We start from the raw sequence: 20989 nt of genomic DNA, 5'->3' as shown, positions 1-20989 counted from the left end.
CAGATCTTTAGCTCTGGGCTATGCTGCTTGGGGCATTCCCATGTGTGCAAGGTAAACTCGTCAGAACTGACGAGTGGGGTTGGGCAGCCAGGGTCTCACTTCTTGGTGCCATGTATCTGTATGCTTGAAAGCTCCCTTTCCTCTACTATAACCGGGAATTGGATGTCTGGTTTGGATGTTTTGTCATGTTCTTTGAGAAGTGTAGGTAAGATGATAACGTAAAGGAAAATAATTTTTCAGTGCTGGGTTTTTGTAATGGTTTCAAAACCTTCTCTGATGAATCGCCCGTGAGGTAATGTGGAGGTGGCCATAGTCCAGCAGCACACAAGAGTGACTTAATGTCTTTTGACACCTTTGTATCTGAAAGTAAATACTACTTTCATTTGCCTGTCTCAGTCTCACTCACTCTCCCTTGGTTCCTCTTTTAGCCTTCAGTGGCAACTTCTAGGTGCTCTCCTTGTTATCTCTGAAATTAAAAATCTCATTAAATTTGGCATATCTGTAGATCCCTTCCTATTGAAAGAGTATCCATGTACGGGCCATTTGGGTTAACAAATTTTATACCTTAATGGAGTATCTTTGAAGATTGTTAAGTTCTTGACTTTTTTTTTTTTTTTTTTTTTTTTTAAAAAGCATCATTATTTAGTGGATATTGGGATCAGTCTTTATTTTAGGGCTAAAAGAAAAACTGTAGCTTGGAGTGTTGAAGTCAAAATTGCTGGAATAGGTAATGGCTCCACTTGTTTTATCTGTCATTCCCTGACAGACCCTGGGATAGGATCTCCCCCCAGTTCCAGCTGTGGTTATAACTGGTAGGTCCTTTGTAAAAGCCAGGGAACACAACTACTGCTAAATTTAAAGTCTTCTTTAATTGCCCTGGCCACAGTAAGTTTTTAAGTCTTCAGTATTGGAGAATTTTTTAATTATATTAATAGTCAGAAAAAAACATCTCTTTACATGTGTTTTGCATGGACAATCATCTTCTCTTTTGAAAATTAACCTGCTTTGTTTAGAAGTAAAGCTTAAGAAGGGATAGTGCTATGGGTTTGTTGTTTTTCTGCTGTTTTTAGGACATTTGGCATATCTTTTTAATAAAGACACATAAGTGAAGCTCATGCCATGTAGTACTTCTGAAATAGTGTCTTGTACCAAGGTGGTTATTTTAAGAAGTCTACGTAAGTAGCTCTTTATCAGAACATTTTCATACCCAGTTCAGTTGTTTGTTTTACTGAAATTTTCCCCCATGTGTAAACTTCATATGAAAGGAAGGTCTTGAATGCTGCCTTGGTATGTTTGTTTGCCTCTATGCTATGTAACACATCAGAATAGCCAGGTGGTTATTCCACAATGAAATGATTTATATAGTGAACTAAAATATTTGCCAGCAGTAATTGCTTACAACTGTGGGACCGAACAAAACAGGAGAGTACCATCAGGCTCCTGGCCTTAGTCCAGTTATGTGGATTCCTCCATTGACGCGAGTAGGTCTCGCTTTATTGTTGTGCATCTTGCAGCAGAGCTGCAAAGTTATGTTACAGCCAGAGCCTTTGGAAACAAAAGATTCTTCCTGTAACTTGAGGTTTTTTTCTCCGTTATTGTATGAGTTGGGGAAGAAGTAAGCAGTTGGGATCTGCAGTTAGTAGTGATGGAGGTTGACTTAATTTAGGAAAGGTTGACTTAATTTAGGAAACATTGCCTTAAATGTAACACTTATGGTCTCCAACTGTAAAATTTGTGAATTTGAAACATTGATTTCATATGCTGCCTATAGGACACTTAGGAGGAAGAAACTATGAAAGAGTGGTAAATGAAAGTTTGTTATGCACACACTTAGGTTAAATCAGAGTTAGACTGTACGTAGTTACTTGTTTGCTAAATCAGGTAGCAAACTAATGACTTTCAGGTGGAGAAAGCATGCCATTCAAAGAAGTGTTATCGACTTGCTTCAGTTTCAGGGGTGACCTCTGAAATCTAAGTTAGTACAGTCAAAAATTAACTGGTTTTGGTTTCGATGACTATAAATTCTTCTTCTTTTTTATATAAATCAAACTTAAGGACATGTTAAATTGGTTAATTAAATGCCAAATGTATAAAAATTAACTAGTAGTGGAAGTACTTAGTGAAAGCAGCAGAATTGCTAATAATTAAATATAAATGCTACATGTAGAAAGCTGGATTTGCCATCAGTGTATCTCTTCCCTGTGTTGTAATCAGCACTGTTGGTGTTTGCAATTCAAAACTTGCTTGTCGCTAGCACGGTCAGTAAGATTGAGACATGGTGCTTAAGAGAAACCTTTCCTGAAAAAGGGGTGCTAATAAATGGTTTTAAAGTAATGAGTGGTTTGGGGACTGTTCTCAAAGGGCTAGTTTACTTAAGTAACACTTCTGTAATTTTCTTGCTCTTTTGTTTTTTTTGTTTTGTTTTGTTTTTGTTTTTTTTTTTTGTAGGCATGCCTCCCATTCGGGACTTGGTGAGCCACTCCCCTAACCAGTCAGGTTAGCTATTTAAATCTCACTTTTTTTTTTTTCTTCCCCCCACTATGTGTGTTTGTAGTAGTTATATGTTTCACACAACTTTGGTTTGTTGGGGGGTGGGGGGAGTCTAATTTTTTTATTATTTGGCTTATGTTTTTCAATAGCATGTGCTGTATGAATGATTGACTTAAGTATACTTTCTCTATGGCATTACATGCTGTTTGGTTAAACATTTTTAGTTTTCTAAAATAACATCAGAATTCATACCAAAACAGATGTTTTGACTATGTGGCACCTTAGCTTTAAAATACTAAGTGTCTTTTTTTACCTTTGTGCTTACATGTTAAATTGCCTCTTTGTGGTATTAAATTGAATAATCTGTGCAAGCCTGTGTTTTATATCAGAGACATTTCACAGCGCTGGAGGAAATCACGTCTTGGGGCCTTTCTATTTTGAATGCTGAGTTTATGCTGGGGTGGCATGTATGTATGTGGAGGCCTACAGCTGTGTATGTTTTTTACGGTGTATGATTGTGAAGAACACTTGCTGTTCATTTTTAAGTAATATTTTGGAGCAAATGTGCTGTGTGAGGACTTGGGGACATGCTGTACGAAATGCTCTGGAGTAACGCAGACAGTGCTGTCAGATGGTTTGTACTGGCTCTGTTCCTGGCTGTGCCATGTACCCGTCAGGCTGCTGTGGGCACAGCGTTTAGGAGAACGTTTCATGTTGCATCTCTTCTGTTTACCTCGAAGACTGCTCTCAAAGGGGTGATGTTAAACCTCCTCTCCTATTCCCTCCCCTCTCTTCCCTTGTGTTGAATTTGGCCACTTAGCGAGTCTGCAGTGCTGCAGGGCTGCTGGGTCCAGCACAAGTCGGGGCCAGAGCCCTGGCTGGGGGAGAGAAGAGGGGAGAGAGACAGAGCGTGCAGGACAGTCCCTTTTAGGAGAGCCGCCAGTTGTGCTGGGTTAGGCACAGAGGGACACTGTATCCTTGTCCTGGCAGCTTTCCTGTCCTGCATTTACAGTTAGGAAACTATTGTGGAGGCAGACAGCTACATCTACCAATTCTTGAGTTGGAGTACTTTAAGAAGACACAAACAGACTTCAAGACTTTTTTCTTCACCACAGAGAAAAAGATACGTGATGCTAACAAACAGGGGTGGTTTTTTTTGGTTCTGTCATTTCATAATAAAGGTGCTTTTTAGCTTGTTTACTAAAAGCTGAAAAGCTTGTTTACTAAAATGTATTTTTTCCTAAGAACCAACGGTACAATAATTGGCAAGGTATAGTATTGACAGTCTATGGGTACCAGTATGTACTGGAACTGGAAAAGGAGAGAGAGGGAGCAAGATTCAGGTACTTTTTAATTTACACTTCTCAATCCTACTGTTTATTTTAGACCATGTGATGGTACTTTAAAACAAGCAAGCTACTTTAGAAAATACCTTTCCTGCAAACATTTCCTGCAGGGGTAACTCATAGCTAGAAAGCATTAAATTATTAAATTACAAATTATTGAAAAAAAATCTTAGCAGATTACTGAATTTTAAGAAACACGGGTTTGTGTATTTTTTTTTAATTTTTTTGTTGTTGTTGTTCAGGATTTAAGCAGCAGAAGTTCAGTTGCAACTTCTAAATAGTTTTGGGGAGAAAACCAAGAATAGGCTGTTACTGGCTCATTTTGCTGTGCACCAAGTGTAGTATGTTGTCAGCTGTAATTTTTCAATTTTGAGGGTGGTTTTGTGATATCTGCCAGATACAAGAAATCAGAGATAATACCTTGCTTATTCAGTATTTGTATGCTTAATCTCAGAAGTTCATGGGTTATGGGGATTCAGATGGGAATATTTCAGAACAGTAGCTCATACTAGAAATCACTAACACACGTTTATGTCCAGGAAAAAAGACTGTTAGTCAAGGTAGTTTTGTATCTAATAGGATAAAATTCTGGATGACTGGAAATTAATCATTATATGGTGTTTGTGTATTGGCTCGTTACAAACTGTGCATCACATCTAAATTAGTATAATAGAATTTTAATAAATACAAGCTTTCTTTTTATGTATTCTATTCTTGTGCAAATTAGGGTTTGTTTACCATTTCATTCTGGCTTGTAGTCATAACCTGTATCTCTTTCTCCACACTGAACTCAGGCTGTTTGCCATCTGTATACTTTCGTGTTGTTTTTAAAATTGATCATGTTATTGGGATGATGTTTATGTAATCAAGATTTTGTTTTGTTAGGGCAGCTTTTGATGCTGTTGATTCTCTCATTCGTGAGAGTGCAGACAACTCTTTGATTAGTCTTTTAGTAGGTTAAATGTCTCTTTTATAAAATACCAATGTGAGAGTTGAAATCTTGGGTTTTGTTGGACAATTGCTCAGATACCACAGTGTTTTTTCTAGTAACACATTAATAGGCAGGTTCTGGGTCATGTTCAGCTGAACAAATGTCTTCCAGTTCTCCCAAGGATGCTGTGTGTTTCTCTTCTTCAAGACTGTGGAGCTGCCAGCCGCTTCTAACTATTGCAGCACTATTTCTACCTGCCACAGGTCTTTTTCCACTACTCCCGGTTCCAAATTGCTGTGCCAGCATCCTTGTTTCTCATGTTGTAGTTACCGTGTGAAGCTTAACTGATTGCTTGGACCCTTTCAAGCTTCCACCGTCCTGGTTGCTAGAGAAGCAGTGGGTGATCCCTGCTCTGTGCTGCTCCAAGCTACCGACTCTTGGAGGCAGAGTCTTTGGCTAGATTCTTTTTCACTGTAGGATGAATAATGTTGATATTGATTAAAAATTAATTAGAAATAGACCAAAACTTGTTGCACATCAGTGTAATACTTGATAAACTGTCCATAGTAACTTAAATGTAAGCTTTTTTGATTTGTTCCTTCCTGTTTCCTTATAGATCATCAAGATCATAAATTCAAATAATGTAGTATTTAAAATTGCCCTGATGTCAAAATGTGGGATTTTCTGCCTGTCATGGGGTTCTCAAATTCCTTTTGAGAGATGGAAGCACTGAAACAAGGTCTCTTTTTAAATCTACATCAACTGTGCTTCTCTTCAGATTGGTCAGTCATGCTTACACATAATAAACCACATCAACCATTTTTGCAGTTGGGTTGGGGCACTAAGAGCAGGCTCCCGCTGAATGATCCCTGCATTTGAGAGCTGAGCTATTGCCAAAAGTCATATCTTGTATATGTTTTAACCTCTAAGTAGGTGGCAATTTTGACTAACATTTTTAATAGAGTAGATGCAACTCAGTTCCTTGTCACTGAGCAGTAGGTAGGGGTTGGGTTGGTGGGCATCAGGGTTTGGTGGGGCTTTGGTGCTGGTGCAGGTTTGGCACTCCCTGTAGCAGAAGGGAGAAGCTGGTGAGACTGGCAGCTTCCTTTCAGACTTCACAATTAACATCTATTTCTTGGAAACGCAAGAGGCTTATAAATTAGTGTTACATTTTTAAAGTAGCTAGTCCCTAAATATTCTTTAAATAGCTTTTGAGAAAATTAAGGATTGATAATTGTAGCATTTTGTTACTATTAGCTTTGTCTGTTTATATGAACAGGTACAATTTCATGAAGGGTATTCAGGCAAAGTGACTGCACTTTTTTCTAGTCATGTAAGGCATGTGCTGTAAAAATCCATTAAGAATGAGCAGGAGATATAAAACTTTTTTTTCTCTTATCTTTAGGTACATACATTTTGAATATTCTAAGTAAAGGCAAAAAAAAGAACATTATAAAGAAAAGTTGACGGTTTCTTTTTTTAAAAACCTGCATGTTTTAATGGGCAGAGAAGCGTAATTTGCTACGTATACAACCATTGAGTGTACACTATCATGGTTATTCTTTCAGTGCAGGCAAATACTAAATAAAAAAACTTCACTGACATTTTGTACTTGTGTTCTGTTGCCAGCTTCATTACTACTTTTCACATGCTTCACACTTTCATAGTTTCATCTGGTGCACCTGTCTGACTGTGTTTTGATTTAATGGTTGGGGGGGAGGTCTCTGCAGGAAAGCTTTAGACATACCAGATGAAAATTGATAGCGCTTACTTTGTAGCAAATATTCCATGGTGCATGTATTTAACCATGAAAAGTTTATAAGTGAATTAGGATGTATGTCTTCTTGATTCTCTGACGTGATCAGCTTACTTATTGAAAAAGAAGCAGAAATTTTTATGTAAATGAAAATTAGAAGTATCAGTTCGGCTACTGCACTTAATCTGTACTTCTGCACCAGCAGAAGTTTAGATTGGTCTTGTGGTTTTTGTGTCAGATTGTTGTTGTATAAAAGAAAATATCTTAAATAACTTGTACTTAAGAATTCTTACATAATGTCTTTTAATGGGGTGGGAAGATGCATGTTTAAATATATGTTTTTAGAAAATAGTTTGTATGTGGTGATACAGAGTATTTTTAAAAAAAAACTATTTCTCTGGAAAAAATGAACTATACCTTTACGAGTGCCTCTTTGTGCTTTTTGTGAGAGTGCAACTTTGCATGCTGGTGAGACGTGTTCTAGGTTATGCGTGTGGCAGTGTTCTGAGCCGCTATACTTGGAAGCTTTCTCTGTCATCTTCAGTGACCATAGTGTTAAAATAAGCAAAATAATTCTTGGCTTAGTGTCTTTATACTTTTTTTCACTCTTCTGCTTAATGAAGTAATAATACTAAATTTATAATAATGCTGTTGGACTTTCCTTCTTCCCTTTAGATCTGAACCACAGTGGTCTAGGATCTCATTATGAAAATTCTCACTGGGGACCAGTCTCTTCAAATAGTGACTCCAGCACAAACTGGGATAAAGTTATTGTAGACGGCTCTGACAAAGAAGCATGGCCATCAATCACTGGCAGTGACCCAGAGTTGACATCAGAATGTATGGACACTGACTCTGCCTCTAGCTCTGGGTCAGAGAGAAACCTCGTTATAATGGCTTCAGGGAGCACAGGTGGTGAAAATGATGGCATTCGAAATGGCATTGGACATGGTTCTCAAAATAAGTTTGTGGTTGGTAGCAACAGCAATAATGTGGGCAATGGAAGTATTAATGGGCCGTGGGGTTTATCCCATGGAACCATAATAAGCACATGTCAAGTTTCTGTGGATGCTCCTGACAGCAAATCTGAAAGTAGCAACAATAGAATGAATGCTTGGGGCACCATAAACTCTTCATCAAATGGAGGGTTAAATCCAAGCACTTTGAATTCAAATGGCAACCATGGTGCCTGGCCTGTATTGGAGAACAATGGACATGCCCTGAAAGGGTCTGTAGGGAGTGGTAATCCTGGCACAAATATTCAGTGCAGTACCATAGGTCAGATATCTAATAGTCAGAGTATTAACTCTAAAGTGGGTGGTTCAGCCCATGGTTCCTGGGGAAGCCTTCAGGAAAATTGTGATTCTGAAGTAAATGGTACAAGGAAGGTTTCATTCAGTGGGCAACCTCAAAACCTTAACACTGAAATGAATGGACCAAATAACACTACTAACTTTATGACCTCTAGTTTACCAAACTCTGCTGGTTCAGTGCAGATTAACGAACTGCCTAATAATACAGGGCATGGGGCCTGGCGTGTGAGCACAATGAATCATTCTCAGATTCAGGCCTCTCCAGTTACAAATGGCACTTCCATTTCTCATCTGAGCAATGGTGAGGCGAAAAATGGTGGATCTTATGGTACTACATGGGGTGCCTATGGTTCTAATTACTCTGGAGACAAATGTTCAGGCCCAAACAGCCAAGCTAATGGTGACACTGTGAATGCAACTCTAATGCAGCCAGGCATTAGCGGGCCTGGCAGCACTAACTTTCAAATCAATGGGAATAAAGGCGGAGGGGTATGGGAGGCAGGGACAGTCAACTCCCAGAATATGCCGTGGGGAAGTGGAAATGGTGCAAGTGCTGGCGGGAGTAGAAGAGGATGGGGCAACCCTGCACAAAACACTGGCACTAACATTTCAAATGGGGAGTGGAGTAAACTGCCTAGTAATCAGCATTCCAATGAAAGTGTGAATGGAAACAGCAGGAAGTTTACAAATGGATGGAAACCTACTGAGGAGGATGACCTTAACAGCCAGAGTTCTGCTGCTTCTCAGATAACTGAGCAGAACAGCGCATGGGCCAAAACAGGTACGGGGGACAGCGAAGGTAGTTCGGAGAGCACTGGATGCCATGAAGATAGAGTAACTACAGAAGGACAGAATCGAGAGAGAAGGAAAGTTGACCAGCATGCATTACTCCAAAGTATAGTGAACAGAACTGACTTAGATCCGCGTGTCCTTTCCAACTCTGGTTGGGGACAGACTCCAATCAAACAGAACACTGCCTGGGATACCGAAACATCACCAAGGGGTGAAAGAAAAACTGACAATGGGACAGAGGCCTGGGGAGGCTCTGTGACACAGACTTCCAGCTCAGGGGGATGTGTGGATAGACCGAGCCCTAATAATAATGATACCTCATCTGTATCAGGGTGGGGAGATCCAAAGTCTGCTACAAGGTGGGGAGACTCCAAAGGGTCAAACAGCCAAGGGGGGTGGGAAGAAGATTCTGCTGCTACAGTAGTGGTCAAGAGCAATCAATCATGGGGAAGTGGCAAAGAGGAAAAGTCATCTTGGAATGATGCACAGAAGATCAAACAGGGATGGGTAGATGGACAAAAAGCCAGCCAGGGTTGGGCAGTTTCTGCTGGTGATAGCTGGGGTGAAAATTCAAGAAGTAACCATTGGGGTGAGGCTAAGAAATCCAGTTCAGGAGGTAGCGACAGTGACAGATCAGTGTCTGGTTGGAATGAGCCAGGTAAATCAAATTCTGTTACTTGGGGAGGTAATAATACAAACCCAAATAATTCTTCAGGATGGGATGAGCCTGCAAAGTCTAATCAGAACCAGGGCTGGGGAGACCCTCCTAAATCCAATCAGCCTCAAGTTTGGGGGGATTCATCAAAGCCAATCAACTCTCCAGAATGGAACAAACAAGATGTTGGCTCTTGGGGAGCACCATCTGCCACAAACAAACCCCCAGGGTCAGGCTGGCTGGGTGGACCAATGCCGGCACCAGCAAAGGAGGAAGAACCCACTGGCTGGGAGGAGCCATCCCCTGAATCAATACGCCGTAAAATGGAAATTGATGATGGAACTTCTGCTTGGGGTGATCCAAGCAAATACAACTACAAAAATGTGAATATGTGGAATAAAAATGTCCCAAACAGTAGCAGCAGTTCCGACCAGCAAGCACAGGTACATCAGCAGCTACTGTCTTCAAGTGCCATGTCTAGCAAGGAGAGCAGTTCGGGTTCTGGTAAGACTTGGTTTTATGCAAATTTGTGTTTTCTGTTAATTGTAAAACAATACTTTTTGTTCTTTCTTCATATAACAGTATTTTAGTTTCAAAGTTGAAAGGGGAAGGTGCCAGTGAAGTACCATTTTTATTTATTTAAAAAAAAAAAAAAGTAACAGCAATGCTCACAGACATTTGATATTTTTATATAGATTGGAAGATCTGTTCTAGTTTTAAATAGCTTGAGTAATAAAGACTAGACAGCTCTACTGCTCTACTTGAATTCTGGGGTGTGGAAACACAGATCAAATATTTAAAGTGGTATCTGAGGAATGAAAGTATTTTTCTTCATTTGATTCTAAAACAGTTAAAACTTAATGTTGCCAAAGAGGCCCCGCCCAAAAAAAGCATTTGCTGCTACAAGACAGAATGAAGGGTGGTGGTTTTATATGAACTTAAGATCAGACTTTCTGATCTTGTAGTTTTGGGAGCAGTGAATAATGATACTTGCAGATGAGTTTGCGTGGTTTTTATGAAATATTTTGTGCTCTGTCTCTTTTTCAAGTGCGAAGAGTAGCATAAATACAATGAGCAGCTCTTAGGAACTTAGTATCTTAGAAATTTCTACTATCAAAATGTAATTCTTTACATATGAAATTTGTATTTTTGTCATCTTTTTTTATGGAACAGCTTACAGTTGTAATAATAACCTTCATACAAAATGTAAATGTGTACCAATACGGTTTTTATTGTACATTATGGATCTAGAGAAGGCAAAAGACTTCAGTCTCTTTAGTTAGCTTTTAAAATCCTGTTTAAAAACATGCCAATAACTCATACTGCTTTAAAAAGGTTGGGGAGAGCCTTCTACTCCAGCCACTACTGTAGATAATGGAACTTCAGCGTGGGGTAAACCCATGGATACTGGTACTAGCTGGGGAGAACCCATCAGCGATGCAGCAGGCACCTCTGGCTGGGGAAACGCTTCTCTTGGTCAACAGGCTTCAAATAAACCTGGTGAGTGCTTTCTGCATCATTTTTTAATAAAGGTATTTGAGGACGGTGAAATACCTCTATAGCAGCTTTACGTTTTTTGGAGGCTTTTTTTATCTTGCAGTAAACATCAAGCTAACTTCTGTGTTAAGGGCAGTCAGTTGCTACTGAAATGTTAATGTGCTGGATTTTTTTCACAACCAGGGCCTAAATCTATGCAAGATAGTTGGTGTGGAGATGATATGCCGTTGGCAGGCAGTCGTCAGACCAGCTGGGAGGAAGAGGAGGATGTAGAGATTGGAATGTGGAACAGCAGTTCTTCACAAGAAGCTAACCCATCTTTAAATTGGCCACCATATATGAAAAAAATGCCCACAAAGGTAATGAGGAAGTTGAGTCAAGGTTTTTGTGCTGTTGTCATTTCTAAAAGCTAAGTCAGAACAGATTGCTGCACTGAGTGGAGTACCATTAAGCTTTAATCTTCATTCATAACATTTTATGATGTAATTTAAGCAGTAGGTGGTAAACATCTTCTGAGTATCACAGGAATTCCTTTCTATTTTTAAGGGAATAATGAAAGGTGGAAATAAGCAAGATGAAACATGGATCAATCCATTCATTAAGCAATTCACAAATCTCAGTTTTTCAGTAAGTATTTACCTTTACCTGGTTTTACTGCCTTCTTACAGTGCTAGTTATAATGCACAAAGTTTAAAATGCTTTATTGCCTAGTGTTCATTTTCATCGTGTTTTTCTTTTTACTTTTGTTTGTCTCCCCTCTGTCACCCATCCCCATTCTTTGCATCCTCATTACAAAAAGACCTATTTATTGATGAAAGGTGTTTTTGTAAACTCTATCCAGGTATTCATCCAGGAGTCTGATGTTTTACTTAATGTTACATATGTATTTTGGTGATGATACCCATTTTCAGTTGGGTAACAACTAAAGGGAGAATATGCTTTAAAATAGCATCTGATTTGTCTCGATTTTTTTTTTCTTGCAGGTTTGAATTGAAATAGTATATAGGAATCTCTTTGTTTTAGCTTTTAAAAATATTATTATTCAATAATTATGATTCATTTTATTACTTCAGAGAGAATCACCAGAAGAAACCATACAGAGCAATAAGATGGACATGTCTGGAGGTAAGAATAGGAGAGCCTAGCTGGGGTTTATTGCTTTCCTTTCCAGTCTCTCTTTTAGTTTATATCCTTCTGTAAATTACTTTTTAAAAATGTATATATAACATGTATAGTTATAGCTATATATAGTTAAATACATGTTTCCCTAAAGAAAAGGAGTAGAGAAAAAAATTTGTGCATGAGAGTAATGCTACACACCTGAATCGCCTGGTTGCTGTAGTAATATTATCCATAAATCAAGCTAAGCTTATATAAATTAAGGTGACATGAAAGACTGTTTTCAGGGTGTGGTGGGTTTGTTTCTTGTAATATAAGTGTCTAGCTTGCCTTCTGAATACCTTCACGAAATATGAACAGAAATGTTCTGAATACCACACTTGCTCATTGCGGTTCGTTCTTGGAAACACATTTTCAGTTCTAAGAACTAAATTAATACTGAACACTTATTTTGGAAACATTTAAACCTGAGAGTAAAATGACTTGTGAGCAGTTTTATTTCTATTTGAATCCATTGACTGTTATGATTTCTCTAGCAAATCAAAAACAGTATAATGCTTTAATACATTAAGAACAATATATTATAACAATAGAATATTTAATTAAAAGTAACTGTAGCATTGTAGTTTTTATTGTAGTTGCACTGATTTTATTCCAGTTTAGAATTGGGTATTTTCACTTTTGGGCTCATAGTCTATTGTGTAAAGAAATTGTTCTTTGAATTTTAGATTTTAATATTAATTGCAAGCCTCATTCTTAAATTATTTCAATTTTTTTAAATTTGAATTTAAAACTTCTGCTTGGAAAGTAATTCTCTTATACTGCATGCAGTGAAGTGCTAAATGGACTTTATTACTGCTTGTATTTTGATCTTCTAGCTTGCCTAGTGGAATTAATGATAAAAGATAACTTAAAATTTGCTTTTAATAAACACAAATACTTTAAATTTGTGAGGTTTTTTGTTTGGTTGTTTTTTTAGCTAAATAGGTTTTTTCTTAACTGAATCAAAATAAAGGGCCTCTGAAATATTACACAAACATGTAGGGGGTGTGATAAAGATACTACTTCAAAGCCAAGACAGTGCTTTATGGCTACTAAAAAAAAAAACCAGTGGCATTCACAACTGGAAACTAAAGTTTAAACAATTATACTTCCTTGTTTTTAAGAGGAAACTGAGAATAATATTTTTGTGAAGTCTAGCAAAATCTGTTGACACTTTGGTGATTCCAAGTGTTAAGCTGTCTGTAGCCATTGCTTCGTGGTGTTTCCTTTCCCTTTTCAGTAAAGCCCAGAGAGTTTAAAGCTAAACTGATGTTTTCTTTTATTAGTATCTAGCTTGGGACCAGTGTTAGTTCAGCTCTTCATAAGCATAAACTGGTTTCTAGTGCGTCTGGAAAACTGAATAATCCTTCAATGTTGTAGTCACATCTCTCACCTTTTCTTAGGGTTATTGCAAGATAAGCGGATGGAGATGGATAAGCATGGCCTCAATGTTGGAGATTACAATCGTGTGGTTGGAAAAGGCCCTGGTTCTCGTCCTCAAATTTCCAAAGAGTCTTCCATGGATCGCGGTCCTTACTTTGATAAGGTTAGAAGGTGTCTTACTGGTGGACACTTCTAAACTTCTTTGACTCTGCATTCTAAGTAGTTATACATGTGCTCCTTAGCTTTCTGCATTTAGTGGAGAGGAAAATTAGGGCTTTCTTGTTAATCCATAAGATATGTTTTGTTCTTTTTAACTTACTGATATATAATACTAAGCACTTTCTGTAGCCCATTTGCAGTGCAAATGACTAACCTGATCTCTTTTGTTTTCTGCCTATTTCCTGCTGGTGCTGGACTGTCATGTGACTCTTCCCTTCTGTTCCTGGCAATGGTTTCTCCCTTCTGCTTGCTTGCTGGCTGGTTGTTGCGCATCGGTTTGTCTGTCCAATCAGGATGGCATTGTAGCAGACGAGTCCCAAAACATGCAGTTTATGTCCAATCAAAACATGAAGCTTCCCCCTTCAAATAATGCACTACCTAACCAAGCCCTTGGCTCCCTAGCAGGGCTGGGTATGCAAAACTTGAATTCTGTTAGACAGGTAAGGCTGTGTGCATATCCTTGGCATGTTACTTGACAACATTTAATACCTTTTGATATAACATCCTAGCTACCTATGTGGTTGATATGTGTTTAACTTCTAATTCAAATCTATAGGGGTGGGAGAAGCATCAAAAGAGGTTTATTGTCACTAACTGTCCATCCTTTCCCCAGAATGGCAATCCCAGTATGTTTGGTGTTGGTAATATAGCAGCACAGCCCAGGAGCATGCAGCAGCCTCCAGCACAACCTCTTAATTCATCTCAGCCTAATCCACGTGCTCAAGTGCCTCCTCCATTACTATCCCCTCAGGTAACTGAGTACATAAAATATTCTGGGTATAAACTACCAAAATGCTACTTCAGAAAATTGTTCTTTGTCTGTGGTGTTGCTGATATTTATTCTGTAAATATTTGAAAACATATTTGGCTTGATGAGCGTTTCAGAAACAGACAACTGTTGGCCAGGGATTATAATATTCTGCATCTAGTATAATTAATTGCACGTTACTGTCAGTCACTCTTCATACTGGTCCATTTTGCAGGTTCCAGTATCATTACTGAAGTATGCACCAAACAACGGTGGCCTGAGCCCACTTTTTGGCCCACAACAGGTAGCCATGTTGAATCAACTGTCCCAGTTAAACCAGCTTTCTCAGATCTCCCAGTTACAGGTAAGCTAACAAAGCTAGTCGCTCTGTGTTCTGTTTGAAAGTCTAAGTAGAGACTTACGTCAGCTATAAACTGTTCTTAAAAAAACCACCACAAAACACTGTCTCCTAGCGGTTGTTGGCTCAGCAGCAAAAAGCGCAGAATCAAAGAAGCATGCCTTCTGGTGGTCGTCAACAGCAGGAGCAGCAGGTAAATACATACGTTTATTATTAACTTTTCAAACTATCTTTATAAACTGCTTTTCGTCCTGAGCTGCATTTCTTGTTATAAATTGTATTAAAGTGTGCAAGAGTGAATGGGATTTTCACAAGCTTTAAAGGAGTGACTTAGCTTAATGCTGGGGTTTTGCTGTGCTAAGATGCACGGAGCACAAAGATGCATTTCATTATCTGTCTTTAAATGTGGAAGAGCTTTTGCCTATTTATATTGTAACTGCTCTGTTTTTTCAAGGGTCGATCTCTTAGTATGCAGCAACAGATGATGCAACAGTCCCGTCAGCTTGATCCAAACCTGTTAATGAAGCAGCAAACACCACCCTCTCAACAGCAGTCACTCCATCAACCCACCATGAAATCTTTCCTTGAGAATGTCATACCCCATGCTACTCCTGAGCTACAAAAAGGGCCATCACCAATAAATGCATTCAGCAGCTTCCCTATAGGTGGGTTTCTCCATGCTAATTTCCTACAGTCAATTAATGCTTATGTGACACACAGCCTTTCTTTTCGTATTGCCTGCCTCCTCTGAAAACAATAGTGATTGTAATCCTGTTAGCAGTTACAATTTTAATGGAAGTAGTAATTCTTTGTGGGGCTTATCCACTTATCTTTGTTCACCAAAGAGCTTTTTTCACAAGTGAACTCATTCCCAGAAGTGACTGTCTGTATTTCAGTGCAAAATACTTTACATTCTTAAAGAATGTCTGTCTCCTTTTATTTCTTTTTTATCCTCTGGGTCCCAAGGATGATGCAAAGTCCTTTTGCAGTTATGATTCCTGGAGCTAAAAGACTTTTAGAAGTAGAATCCATACAAAGAATCCATTGATGTGGTCTCCTTTCTTTGGATTTTAGAAACATTTTCAATGAATCTGGAATTGCATTGGTAGAACAAAATATTTATTTCCCTTTTAGTGATTTTGTCCAGGAAAGAAAGCTTTTAGCTCTGCATTTTTAAAGAATGGTTGTCTCATTTCAGGCAAAATGTCTGAAAATTTATAAATACAAACATCTCCTGTTTCTTTCTCCCTACGTTTCCAGGCTTCTGTCCAATTTCTACTTCAGAAATTCCAGGCTTGTATATTTTCTCCTTACTTTAGGTCCCTTTTTAATGCTATCTTATACTTACTACAAATGTATATACAATTTACCTCTTGTTCCTTTTCCCTATTTTTTTCCTCCTCTTCAGTTTGCTTTTCTTCTACGTTATTCTAACCTGGTCATTTCTGTTGGGCTGATTTCCTCTGCATTCTCATTGCCCTTTGTAGAAAAATTTGTTTAATAGAGACTGCTGCTGACATCCATGTGCTTATAGGTGGAGTGTTATGGAGCCAGTGGGTCGGTGCAGGCCATGCTGTTGCACTGCATGTGGCACACTGGAATTTTGCTTGTGGCCAGTCTTAAGTCCAGGCTGCTGCTTAATAGCTGCTGATGATGATTGGCATTAAGATCTAACTACTGCTTTCATTCAAAGGGCAAGGCATAAAAATGAAGTTTGTTTAGCTATTAGAGACACTATATTAGGTCTAATGAAAGGAATATTTAACTTTCTCACCAAACTTCATGCTGAGTAATTGCATCCTGCCTACATTAGGTTCTTTTCTGTTTCATTTCTTGAGTTGAATTGTCGTAGACGATTAAGTAGTTGCTTTCTCCCCTTAATCATTGCCACATTTCAGGAACCTGCAGTGTATGTAAGATTGCTTTGAGATCCCTCAGGAATCTGCTGCAGTATACGCAAGAATTCTTTGGGATCCCATTGGAGTAGTACTGTATCGCGATGTAAGCAAGTGGAGCCACACTCAGTCCACAAATAAAAGCTTAAGGGTAGAAATAGTAGGTTGCTGGAATTTCTTCACCCTTTAGTGAAAAATTGAGTCAAGAGGCATATTGGTAGCATCCTCCAAGTGCACAAAGTATAGTAGCATAGTCATGTGAGGAGGAGCTGAACTTGCCAAGTCGTCTTCTGGAAAATCTTGCAGGTATGTTATTTTCTCCATGTTCTGATATTAGCATCAGGACACCTAGCAATGCAAGCAGGGAAGTCCTGTTAACATTCTGGGGAACTGAATTTGTCAAGATTCACTAGATATTTGTTCATCAAAAGCAGAGATTGGGGGTGAGTGGGGGGTGTCCTTCTCTCTAATTGACCAGTGCTGCAGTCACATCCTGATTCATTTATAGAATTAAGTATTTCTAATATTAAAAATACCTTTTTCTGCTAAATAGTGAGTATAGCTGAACAATATAAAATCTTCCACAATTGGATATGAAAAATTACATCTGGGAAGACTGTTTAAATTAAAGATTATGTTCAGGGACTGATGTTCATCCCTCAGTCCACAGGTTTTAAATATGGAGCTATGGACATACATCTGTGCCTGCCGGGGGGGCTGGCATTAACTTTATCAGCCAGATGTGCCTATTTGCCCGCTTGTGATCTTTCTAACCCTTCTTTTAGAGGTCTGTCTTCTGCAAGCTTCTTCAGAGTTAGAAGAAAGTTTATTGTTGTGCACAGGTTATTGCTCTGACAACAGCAAAATGCCAGAGGGAGAGGTGTCAGAAACTGGATTGATTGGACTTTTTCCTTTTTTCTGTTTCAGCTATTGATAGTTGTTGTATTTCTTAAAACTCAGCTGTCCTGTTCCAAGGCACTTTCTCTGAGGCTTTTCAAGGGGCTGCTTTTCTGGCATCAACATCTGCTCATGCCTTTAAGAAAAACAAACGAAAAAAACAACCAAACAAACCAGCTTCTATATGGCAGTGAATATCAACTTAGAAACAAAATTAAGCACTAGTTTCCAGTGCTGAATGAAGGTGTTTCTAGTAGAGATTTGAGAAGTTCACTTTGTGTCTCTAGGCCCAAGTTAAAATGTTGTAGTGGTTTATTTTCAGAAATGAAGTAAATAGATCTGAAGGGCTGGAAATGTAACCAAGTATGGTTGTGAATTAAGGATTCTTACAGACCTGGAAAGAGAGCAGGCATGCCAAAGTCAAAAGCGTGGGCACATTGTTCAAGCCCAGAGCAGCTGGTTCTCACAGGTATTTTGATTGATTTGGGTTGGCATTGTGTTGATTCTCTGGCAGATAAACATTTCGGAATACAGACAACAGCTTAGAACAGGGGAAGACAAGTTTTGTTTGTTTTCTCTTACTGAGGTTTTAATGCAGTGTGAACAGGATAAACGGAGGAGGGGAGCAGTATTACTTGTGCAGTTCCAGTGTGGTTCAGAAGCTGGCGAGGTGTCCTGCTGAACAGCCCAAATAAAAATGGGAATGAGGTTGTAACTGCAGGTACCAGTATATAACTTCTGCTGAATAGGGATGAGTACAGACAAACATTCCTGCTGAGAAAAATGTCTTTTATAACTGAGCGTAGCTCTTCAAAGTACAGTACTACTACTTTGTACAGATGAGATCAGTTGTGCTGGTGTTAGAAATGCCACTTTTTTTAGACGTTTACATTTTAGCTCTACTTCCTCAATGGCTTCTTCCACTGACATTTTTGCATGAAGACATCAGCTGAGAACTTCAGAGTGCTTTGCATTGCTTAGCTTAGCTTAGCTTCTGTCTGTAGTAAGTTCACTGTATTATATGCTAGAATGTTTCTCAAAAAACAGAGACTTGGAAGCATGAAATGACCATAGTAATATGCTCTTAAATGTTTATTAGGACAATAGTGATAATTAGCAGAAGAGAAACATTTAGTCTGTATTTCATAAGCTTACATATATTTTCAGGAATGAACTCAAACTTGAATGTAAACATGGATATGAGCAGTATTAAAGAGCCACAATCTCGACTGAGGAAATGGACTACAGTAGACAGCATTTCTGTGAACACATCTTTAGATCAAAACTCCAGCAAACATGGTATGTTGAACATGTCATTAAGTAGCATTTGACATTACACATCAGATTTTCACGTTCTGGGTATAAAACTCAGGTTTGCTGTATATAGGTCTGTAGTTGTAACTACTGTGGTTTTTGTAGCTGTCAGAATTTGTATTGCATTGCCTGTGTCAAACTTGCTGCTTGTCTTGTACAGCAGCCCATAGCTTTCTTGAATGTTTTTACTTACAGAAGTGATCTTGTGATGAGGTTTAGTAGAAATGTTGTACAGAATTCCTTTTGAACCAGACTTTTCTTTAAGTGTGACTACTGCTACTAGCTTTACCTTAATCTGGACTGGAATGCTTCATATATTTTTAAACCAAAAGCTTTAGATTTTCTAGCTTTCTTTCCCGCCACCCTGCTGGCCTTAAGGTGATTTATGGGGATTTAACTGTGTACACGTGTTCTGGTCATGTCTGACGTTCTTAGTTACGGGTTTTGGTTATGAATGTGTACGTTTGCATTCTAAAAATGGAGAGAGCTTAGAAGGGATAGACTAGTACCATTGCTGTACTTAGTTTTAGAGGAGGTGGACTTGGTTGCTTCATACTTCATTCCAGTAATCAGGATTCATATGACGTTTCAACTGTTTTAGTTGCTTGAAATCTCATCCAGTTAAAATTTAACTCTATAGCACAAAGGTGCCATGTCTAAAGATAGTTATAAAATGTCTCCAGTCTCCTATTACGGTTCAGTCTTCAGATTGTTTGGATATTTTTAGATTTGTCAGCTGTTTTACTACTGTGAAATTACTTGCTGCCTTAAGCATCTAGTGGAGATACCCTGATACTGCAGTTCTGAACTTCATCTGATTGTTACAGATGAACAGAATTCAGAAGTGTTGGTGTTACTTTAGCTGTAGGTAATGTTTTCTGAATAGTATTAGGAATTTGATTATTTGAACTCCATATTGCATTGAATCACTAGTAAAAATCATTTATTCCCTCAGAACTGTAGTAATCTTTGGCTTTGCTGTCTAATAACTTTTAAACTTGTCCATATAGGATTTGCACAGAATCAAATAGGTTCTGTACAGTGCTTTTGTTCCTTGCTCTGCCTCCAGTGATCTTTTTCATTTAATTTTTTTTTTCCCCCCTCGCAGTAATATGTGTAGAGTTTAGAGCTTTGTAGTAGCTAAAGATCCTTCAGATTTTGTAGATGTTTCTTCCAAGAGCCCTCCCATCACAGAATGTGTTCACTACCCCTGTTATCCAGTTGGGGTCTCACAGAATGCTCTTACCGTCTTGAATTAATATTTTAATTTAAATTTAATAAGTACAGTATTTTAATGAAATTATTTCATGGGAGATTATTCTTACAGTTTTTTCCTGAATTATTCAGAGACATTTCATTTTAGATTATATACTCCTGTATGACTTCCTATATAACTTGACATCATAAGAGGACAGTATGCTGCTGTATTTCATGAATGCTTTACAAAGGCATGTTTTTTATATCTATTTATGTATATAAAAATGGCTATGAAAAATACTTGACAACTTTTTTTCTTTTTAATTAGGTGCTATTTCAAGTGGTTTTAGGCTGGAAGAGTCTCCATTTGTTCCATATGACTTTATGAACAGCAGTAATTCACCAGCCAGTCCTCCTGGATCTATTGGGGATGGCTGGCCCCGTGCCAAATCGCCTAATGGCTCTAGCAGTGTTAACTGGCCACCAGGTACACAACGCCAGTGCTTGCTCTTTGCGTGGTTCTTTCTGTTCAGCTGTGTTTCTTCTGGGTTCCTTGGTCACTACGTGTAGAGGGAGCAGGGAACAGCCTACAGAAAAGCATTAACAGTGTGTTTTTAGCAGATCGAAATTGAGAGCAGTAGTTTTATTGTACAAAGAGAACTATGTCCCTGCTTTGAGATTTTACCCTGGTGAGACAGGACCAGAAAAACTAGAAATGAAGTTAATAAAGTGAAAATAAGACTAAATTAAGTCAATTAAATGCTTAAAAGGTTTTGGATTTTCAGTCATTGAGATGTATTGTTTAGACAGCTGTTTCCTTTAAAAAAAAGAATCAAAATAAGCCTCTTTTCTGAATCCCTATTCCTAGAGTTTCGTCCTGGTGAGCCATGGAAAGGTTATCCAAACATCGACCCTGAAACTGACCCTTACGTCACTCCTGGCAGTGTCATAAACAATCTTTCAATTAATACTGTGCGGGAAGTTGACCACCTCAGGGACAGGAACAGTGGTATGTTCAGATGCTACGTTTTCGAGTT

At 38.5% G+C, this 20989-nt stretch overlaps 1 protein-coding gene across 19 annotated transcripts in view; it reads left to right on the top strand.

Annotated features, from left to right (window-relative positions):
• The window catches only part of TNRC6A (trinucleotide repeat containing adaptor 6A), a 105487-nt gene that overhangs the window by 79380 nt on the left and 5118 nt on the right, over positions 1-20989 (top strand). For 11 of the 19 annotated variants that reach the window (XM_030001326.2, XM_030001325.2, XM_030001329.2 and 8 more), the window contains 15 exons: positions 2449-2496; positions 7199-9787; positions 10619-10783; positions 10964-11139; positions 11327-11407; positions 11854-11905; positions 13345-13487; positions 13837-13983; positions 14157-14294; positions 14527-14655; positions 14765-14842; positions 15104-15314; positions 18609-18740; positions 20281-20439; positions 20821-20961. In XM_030001326.2, the coding sequence (XP_029857186.1) occupies positions 2449-2496; positions 7199-9787; positions 10619-10783; positions 10964-11139; positions 11327-11407; positions 11854-11905; positions 13345-13487; positions 13837-13983; positions 14157-14294; positions 14527-14655; positions 14765-14842; positions 15104-15314; positions 18609-18740; positions 20281-20439; positions 20821-20961 (4389 nt within the window). The remainder of the gene's footprint in view (positions 1-2448; positions 2497-7198; positions 9788-10618; positions 10784-10963; positions 11140-11326; positions 11408-11853; positions 11906-13344; positions 13488-13836; positions 13984-14156; positions 14295-14526; positions 14656-14764; positions 14843-15103; positions 15315-18608; positions 18741-20280; positions 20440-20820; positions 20962-20989) is intronic. The other 8 variants (XM_041120068.1, XM_030001334.1, XM_030001323.1 and 5 more) reach the window with 4 other exon arrangements.

The sequence above is a fragment of the Aquila chrysaetos genome, chromosome 25, assembly GCF_900496995.4.
Source record: "Aquila chrysaetos chrysaetos chromosome 25, bAquChr1.4, whole genome shotgun sequence".
Taxonomy (NCBI): domain Eukaryota; kingdom Metazoa; phylum Chordata; class Aves; order Accipitriformes; family Accipitridae; genus Aquila; species Aquila chrysaetos.
The sequence above is the reverse complement of the archived record's forward strand: the minus strand, read 5'-3'. Positions and strand labels throughout refer to the sequence as shown.